An 8,590-nucleotide genomic window follows, 5' to 3' on the forward strand; every position below is an offset into this window, starting at 1 on the left:
ACAAAAATTAATTACTTGTAATAAATATAACTTGATTTTTTAAAGTACCATTTTAATCATGATTATTATTAGATAAAAACCTCTTAACATATAATCAATAAAGATACATTGGGGAAGAAATTATAAATTTGAAAGACAAAATGAATTAAGGTCTTATATTTTAAATCAAATATAATTCTTAATTAATTTTTATATTAAGGATAAAAAATAGAAATATTTAGTGGGATAGTAATCGGTATTGTGTCTCCTCTACAAATAAATGTGCACAAATTAAGTTTATTTAGTATTCATGAAAAAGAGAAAGCAGTATTTAAAAAAAAAAAAAAAAAAGGGTGAGCCGTTTTTGGGAAAAAATCTCCTTTCGGTGGGCAGCACACCAGCATTGTCCTGTGAAAAGAGTTAAAGAAAACGTACGTAGGAATGGGATGCACCAGATATTCTAAAGACGAAGGACCTTTGCTTTTTCTCTATTTCTTTCTTTCTCCATATCTCTGCTCCTCATAGTTCAAACGAATCATGATAACAGCCTTCAGAATCCTTTGCCTTTTTTCTCTTTAGAATTAGTCGTAACCTTCTTTTCTGTGTTTTCCTTCCGCATTACACATCCCTTCACACTCCCTCCCTCCCAACCCCAACGGAAAACCTTCCTCAACAAGCTACTTTTTATGGAATCAGTTTGAATGTTGATATACTGCATTTTCTGTACTTAATATAATAGCTAGTTGGGAATATAATTTGATCATAAATATAATATCTTAATCAATTTTATCTCTCAGATTTGTAATTCATTCTTTAAAATATCCCTATTGATTACACATATATGTTTAAGAGTTGACATCCAGTAATAGTCATAATTAACTTAAAAAAATCAACTCATATTTGTCAACTTTACTAATTTTTTAATTTACTTAAATTAGCTAAGTAACTTTTATATTAAACACCGTGGTATTACGCTATTGATCATAGTAATGAGATCCGTATAATCCAGAAACAGTTTCTACTGTCAAGGTTTAAAATTTTCAACTGATAATTTTTAAATAAAAATAATTATTTTTAAATACTAATAGTTAATAGATAATCTTTATTTTTGATTTTGTGCACATTGAAGTATTGAACTATTAGACATATCAAAATAAAGTCATATTAAATATATGGACCGTCTGATTTTGATCTACACGGGACGATTTGATGATGAGCGTCTAAAATGAATTCCCCCTTTTATAACACTACTCTCTTTGGTGCCATTACTTTATGTATAATTCTGCACATACTACTAATAACTTTTTAACACTTATATTTCTTTGGCCCTTTTTACTTTATATAAAGCATCAAACGGCTATTTGTTACTTTAATTTTCCCCCTATTTCGCCTTTATTCAATATACTGTATTTATGTTTTCCCAGTGAGGGTCGTCAGTTTCACAATCATGCAATTAACATATGCAAACTTAGAGATTTTTTTTCCGAATATAATTGAGAGTGTCTTCAAGCCATTTTGAAATTGAGACTAATCTCCATCAGATCGAGAGTGTTAAGGTTAAAACCCTTCCAACAAGTATGTTTCTTGGTATTCCAACCTGTGTTCTCCTCCTTATAAGAGTGAAACTGCTTAGCATCTCAACCAACAACTTGATGATAACTTGAAGATTTTTAATTTTTAGTTGAAGTTAATGCATTTTCAGGCCTTCCATGATTTCTGTAAAAAGATGCTCAAAATGTCTTGTAAATAGAACGGAAGGACTGTGTTGGGTACATAATGGGCTCAACTCTCATGAGAATCATTCATCTGGACCATAATGGGCTCAGAAAACGGGCTCATCCAGTTGAGTTCAAGTTTTGGGCCAATTGATTTTACTGGTATGATTGGGCCTTTATTCTCCAACCCAAACGGCCCACTCACGGCTACTTACCAACACGAGTCCGAGCTGAAAAATCTGAAACTTCCGAAGTGACTGACGAACAACTCTGCCAGCTCTCGCTTCTTTCATTTGTAATGCAGACGCTACTTCTACCGCCGGCTTCCGTCGGCAGTTTCACGGTGGCCTCTGCGGATTCGGCGGAGGCTTCGTCCGGCTCAGCTCCTCATCTCTACCGTCTAAATTTGCGGCGAAATTGCTTTTCCCCACCGTCTCTCGTCCTTCTTCAATCTCGTCAACCTTCGACATCATGTTCATCTTCTTTTCCTTATTGCTTTGTCGATGCTCTTTATGGACCAGCGAAACTCTCCTTCTCTGCAAAATCTTATTCCCAAGGTTCTTCCCCTTCCACTCCGGCCGATCATGAATCAGAAGAATCAAAACTTGCTCAGGCACTCTCTCTTTCTCATCATCCTCTTCTCTCTCTATCTGAAATGGGGGTTTGTGAATTCCTTGCGTGTGCTCAATGAGTTGACTTCCGCATGATTCTGAGTTATACTGTGAGCGAAGTGATTTCCTTTCAAAGGCTAAACGTCTCTTGTAACTTCAGTTCATAAAACTTTCCTTCTGATCCCTTTAAGTTAATGTTCTTGAAAATGAGTAGAACTTTTTTTAAGAAAAAATGCTCTTCGCATTGGCATTGCTTATCTTTTATATGTAACCACAGCGGAAGCTTGATTTCGTTGTTGTAGGTTTCAAAGAGGCTAGAGAAGACAGCGAGGTATTTTAAGCGTTTGGGAAGTTTAGGATTTTGGGGCCAGCTAGCCTGCACGGTGGTGGCTGCTGTCATACTATCATTTTCCGTTGTTATCACAGGCAAGGTTACTTCACCGGCAACCTTTTATGCTACCTCTGGTGGATTAGTGGCTGCTTTCATTTCTGTATTCTGGTCATTCAGATATATTCGGCTATCAAGTAAGCTTCGAAGAACTGCCAATGAGCCAACAAAGGTAGTGTTTATATTACTGATTTTGAGCTGCTTTTGAAGTTCTCAAGATTGAAGTCATTTTCAGTGGTGGATCTCTGTTGACTCTTGTGCATGAATTTCAATGTCAACAACGCTCAACCATGATATAAAATTGTTTTAAATCCAATTTTCTTTTCTTGGATGCTTTTTGTAATTGTCGTTTTTAGTGATATCTGTGGAGTGTCGTTTGTTGCCTTCCCACATTTTCTTACAGCCCTTCACTAAATTGAGTTTCAGAATGATTTTTACTCGACAATTCCTTTTCTGTGTTCCAAACACGAACATCAGTGCTATCATATCTGTCATGACATATGCTGGTGTTACATGCTCCTCTCCAAGGGAGTAAAGAATGAAAAAAGACTGAGAACTAAGAAAGTGCATTAGCCTTTAACTTTGAACTTCGATCCCGGTAAATCTGTCAATACTTACATTAACAAACTTCCAAGATTTTCGTTCCTATTTAAATTTCTCCAACCTCAACTCGTGCTCAGAAGGATCGGTGCATCCCAACAGTGTCAAGGTCTGTCAGTCATGGTGAGATGATCGAGAAGTCACTGACATTAAGCTGGACATGAATTCTGTTGTTTTCTCTACTTAAACTCATGATATCTTGAAGTTTCTTGAAGTTTTAAGTTAAATGGGTCCTCAAGTTGATATGCACTTACTGTTTGCCCATAGGCCATAATATCCATATTGAATTAATTGTGTTATGTTCAACAATTTATTTATAGGACTTGAAGTAGAGCTATCTGGATAGATCACCACAATTTACATTTTGTGTTTGCGATAATATATTGCTTTAACTTGCGGACTTTGGTCATAGATGGTGATATTAGGTGGTCCTTGTCTTCATAGTGAGTTCTTATTCCGTCCTCTCCCTCACTACTTCCTACTTGAGCTTTCAGGCCCCTCCTCGTGCTGATGTTGTGAAAAGTTTGAAAAACGGTATAGTGTTGAACCTCTTGGGAATGGGCGCCGCTATTCTTGGCATGCAAGCCACAGTTGGAGCTTTGGTTGGAAAGGCTCTCACTTCCTCGGCCAGTCCATATTACTCAGGGATGTCTCCTGGATTCAGCCCTGTCCTTGCTCTGGATGTCTTTTTAGTGCAGGTATGGCACATTGATTTGATCTCAAGAATCCTTTCTGCATTCGCCATTTGCAGTTTATTTTTTGGTGGGATTTATTGTCAAGTCTAGTGCACAATTTTAAGTCTGGTTCTTGAATCCTATAAACATGATACAGAAATTTCCGCTCTGAACTCTGTCCCTTTATTGATGCCTTTCGGAACTAGTCTTCAAGAAACATGGGTATCTTTTAAGCATTTAAGCCATTTGTTATTACATCGTTGTAATTCTTGGTTGATCTACAGGCTTCAGCAAACACCATCCTTTCTCATTTCCTGGGGCTTGTTTTCTCGCTGGAATTGTTGCGTTCAGTTACGCTACCAACATCAGAAACTATTCCAATCCCAAAGCTTGCGTGAGGCTTGGCTTGTGTTGTGTTTGATGTGAATTATAGTCGAAGTATCTCCTCACTCTTTAGGGTTTGTTTCCTTAATGAATGTTTATTATATTAGTTCGAGGGTTGTGAGATCCTCTTGTTAGGCGATTGATCGGTTGTGTATTGTATTTTAAGTCTTTGGTGAACCTGTTTCTGTAGCCATAAGGAGGAATAAAATTTTGACTGAAGAGCTTTGTATCTTTGCACCGCTATGTCCTATGTACATGTAGAACTATTAAGATGGAAAATGACTAAATGAGTGCTACGGCATAAACAGAAAAGGGAAAATAAGTACGGCATCGTGAATTTATTCCTGTTTTTTGTTGTAATTTTTGTTATGCAAACTACGATTAAGTTAAAAACTCTCACTATTTGCACGCTCTGACTTGAATGATCCATCAAAGTGCTCAAAATTTCTTTTCACATCTAAAGAGGTTGAGTAGTGAATCAACAGAGCGCAGTCGTGGTTCTCGAGAAGTGGGAAACGTAGAGGCAAAAATTACACAATCCCATGGCCCTCCATTAGTCTCACAAAGATTTCATCTCAAAACAAAATACAATACCTGGAAAACTCAATCAAGTCCCAAGACTGTATGTTCAAAACTTTAAATGAATGTGGCCATCTAAGATGTAGCTTACAACAATATTTCGAGCATTAAAGTACGGCCAAGGCATGCTTTACTATGTTGCCTCCTCGTCATTATCTGAGTCCCCCTCGTCCGAAGATCCTTCTTTTTGTTCCTGCTGTTCTCCAGTATTCGATTTACTCTTCTTTTCCTTCTTTCTTTGCCTTTTCTTTTGACGTTTCAATCGCTTCTTTGCTGTTCGCTCTTCAGCAGCTTTTAACCTTTCCTCCCTCCTCATTGTAAACTCTGCCAGTTCTTTCCTTTTCTGATAATCAACTTCCATCCTCGCAAGTCTATCTTGCTCTTTCCGTCTCATCTGTCGATACTGTTGGAAGAAGTTAAGGAAAACGGGAAATAAGAACATAGTTGTTACCTTTCGAGCTTCCCAACAAGTTAACATATGATAAACTATCAGCACATGCATGCAAGGATATACCACATAAAGCGTTTTAATGCATCTGCTTGAATATAATAGGGACTACGGGATTTATAGAGCACAGACACACTCATTGTCATGTATTTGACGCGTTGCATAGACATGTAAGACTAAGAAAAAAAGGAGCTCTTTTCTTGGGCTCAAATTTGCACTGGACACAGCTGACCCCATAAACAAGGAAATCCAAATTTACAGCTCCACTAATGTTCATGTGGTGCATAAATAATCTGAACGGTACAGTTCAACATCTTTCTATCTAGTAGATTTTCCTGGGGGAAAATAGTGCAAGGTACTTAGAATACAAGATAACGCTGTTCATATTCTTCAATAAAAGTATAACATTAAACAGAAAGCATTAAGAAGTAGGATTTGAATATAGCAGATATGACAAGATATATGTATATCATGTCATGTTATGGTTGCTATATATTTGAGTTTGACGTATGAATGTGTCCATGTCCATATCATTTTGATCCGATCAGCATGCCCACATTTAATACCAAATGATAATAAAATCAAACTATGTATAGGGAGGGTTTTCATGGCCTAGTCGGTTTGGGGAAGGTTTAGCACCAGTCCCTAACTAAATCAGACTTCACAGCTCAAAATTCTTCAGAAACAAATCTAAACCAAGAAACCTTGCAGAATCACACCCTTTCTGTGGCAGAAATCAAGAACCCCTTTAAAAAGCCCTGGCTAACACAGAGAATCCACATCTAGAACAAAAGTTTATCGATGTTGTTCCCAATTGGTTTACATTCAAATACTCCTCCACTCCTAAATGCAAAACCTATTTTGCAGTGTAAACTATACTACAAAATGGATCTTACATTTAGGACTGAAGGAATACTAAATAAGTGCCCTACCTTTTCCATTCAGCATAAATATCATTAGTTTATCTTATATAATAGTTCCTACTACTCAACTATCCATAAAACTCTATATTCTACTCATTCTGTCTATCATTCTTGGACAACATTTTGAAGTAGAAGCTACACTTTGTATATTAATCCCCAAACACTTGTATATCGTCAGCCAGCCACATTATGTGCTAATCAATCACAAGGTAAATCTCTAACACTACCACTGCTGTACAGTGCCTATCTGAAACTCCTTACATTTTGTGTTCCACCAATGCATCAACCTGATCACCAGCACATCAGTCCTCACCAAAGAGTCAAGTGGTAGATAAAATTACAGCATCACTTTGAATTGCTTTTATGATCTACATATTACATTCTACTAGGGCATAATTGACGTAATGCCCCTTTGCATTTATCATCAATAGGTTCATTGACAGGTTTGGTGAGCTACACATGCCATCAAACATGAAGATTCGGTGTAGGCTATACTAGCCTGGATAATAGTAAGCGATTATCAGTACTATAATGTTAATTTCATTTCCTCTAAGCAACTACTAACAGTAATATGCATTCTCACTACCATACTAAACTCCCTCAGCACCAACTAGAGTACAAAAGAGAAGTCCTGGAAGGAATATCTGGAGAACAATTTTACTGTGCTTCGAACAGCTAAACTAATTGGAAGATTTACCTGATGAAAGTCACCGGAGCCGGAACCGGCAGAGCTTCCAGACGTGTTGCTGACTCGGACAGGCACGTTATCGATAATACGTCGTAGCTTAACCTCAAGGTCCTCTTCTTCCTCCTTGAAACCAACTGGAGTATATTCCACAAGTGCATTGGATACTGCTGTTGCCGGCGGACGCGGCGGTTTCGACTTCTCCGGCACCGAAACCACCGGGAGATCACCGTCTTTAGGTTTGCCCGTCGACATATCTGGATTACCGCAAAACCTATTTTTTTATTTTCAGCTACAAAAACCCCAATTTCCGTTTAATGCTTCTCGTAACTTCGATGATGAGCTCTTCTAGGGTGAGCAGTAACTAAAGCACACGATTCACTCACTCGAACGCGAGCAATAGCAGCCAAATTTGATGCATTGGCATTAAACAAGCTCAAAGAATTCCCAAATCAAATTCCAAAATCCAAACGAGATACCTTTCACCAATTGATCAACAATATTCGACTACAAAAATTTCAACAGCTTCGGAAATCAAGATTGTTGGCCTTTTTGCCCCATTTCTTTTCATTTTCAGGTTAGGGGGCCGATCTGTGATGATTGAATTTGGGATTTTAGGCGTCGATAATTGTGCCTAAGCCCAAACAACTATGGATAATTCAGGGCTGCGATGAGGTTTGAATTGCCTCTTCTTCAGAGGAGAATTTGTGTAAACAAGTTGCATTTTCAAGGCCAAAAATAAAGTTGCCTTTTATTTTATTGTGTCGCTGTTAAATAACGGGTTTAATTCCTATATTTTGTTTCGTTGTTTTTTCAAATATACTTCTGAAAACATTACTCCTATAATTTTAACAATAAATTCAACAATAAAAAAATTGATTTCTAAATAGAATTCAAATATTGTAGATCAAATTTTCTTGTTTTTAGGTACAAGAGGCGGGACGGAACCTACATGTTAGTGCTACACGGGCAAGATAGTTTTCTGGTAGGCATTTTAATTGCTTTTCATGTTTTTAATAAATTTTAATTTTATTTTCTATATTTTCAATAATTTTTTTTTGACTCCTATACTTTTAGTGAGTTTTTATTTTGAGTTCTATATTTTTGATGAGTTTTAATTTTTATCTTTATGCTTTTAATGAATTTTAATTTTGATCTTGTTTTTTTATGTGTAACGATGTTAATATTAAGGGAGAATCCTAATTAAATCCAATTGAAATATCAAAATTCAAATTAAGGCCTGCACTTTTAGCAAGTCTCTAATTAGGCCAAGAAGTCTTATTAGAAATTTTCTAATGTGGTTAAAAGACTAAAATATCCTTTTAAATTAGCAAAGTGGTAATTGCACCAATTAATTTATAACCTAGTTTCTTTTTTTTTTTTTTTTAGATGCTGCCAAGTGATGTATCAACTTCATGTGTTCTTGGAGTAGTATCCATATGTTATTAAAAGGCTAAAATGCATGTTTTTTTGTATATATTTATATTAAGCAGTTCATATTATTTCATCTATCCCACCAAATCTTAGAAAAATTATTTAGATTTTTAGTACAAGTCCATATTAATTATTAGTATGAACTTTAGTAATGAGATTATAAGATATAA

General features: G+C 36.3%; 2 protein-coding genes across 2 annotated transcripts; one reads left to right on the forward strand and one right to left on the reverse strand.

The window, feature by feature from the left end:
- The first annotated feature begins 1,992 nt into the window (after positions 1-1,992).
- On the forward strand, positions 1,993-4,588 carry LOC114737383 (protein TIC 21, chloroplastic-like). The gene is made up of 4 exons (XM_028925304.1): positions 1,993-2,355; positions 2,608-2,865; positions 3,788-3,991; positions 4,252-4,588. The coding sequence occupies exons 1-4, from the start codon at positions 1,993-1,995 to the stop codon at positions 4,363-4,365; spliced, it is 939 nt and encodes a 312-aa protein (XP_028781137.1). The 3' UTR covers positions 4,366-4,588.
- Positions 4,589-5,036: 448 nt separating this feature from the next.
- LOC114737411 (PRKR-interacting protein 1-like) lies at positions 5,037-7,518 on the reverse strand. Its single transcript, XM_028925335.1, has 2 exons — positions 6,999-7,518; positions 5,037-5,333 (listed from the first exon to the last, which is right to left on the reverse strand). The coding sequence occupies exons 1-2, from the start codon at positions 7,239-7,241 to the stop codon at positions 5,064-5,066; spliced, it is 513 nt and encodes a 170-aa protein (XP_028781168.1). The 5' UTR covers positions 7,242-7,518; the 3' UTR covers positions 5,037-5,063.
- Between the last annotated feature and the right edge of the window lie 1,072 nt (positions 7,519-8,590).

Source organism: Neltuma alba, unplaced genomic scaffold (genome assembly GCF_004799145.2).
Source record: "Neltuma alba isolate B1F8T4 unplaced genomic scaffold, ASM479914v2 tig00013437_pilon, whole genome shotgun sequence".
NCBI classification, from domain to species: Eukaryota; Viridiplantae; Streptophyta; class Magnoliopsida; order Fabales; family Fabaceae; genus Neltuma; species Neltuma alba.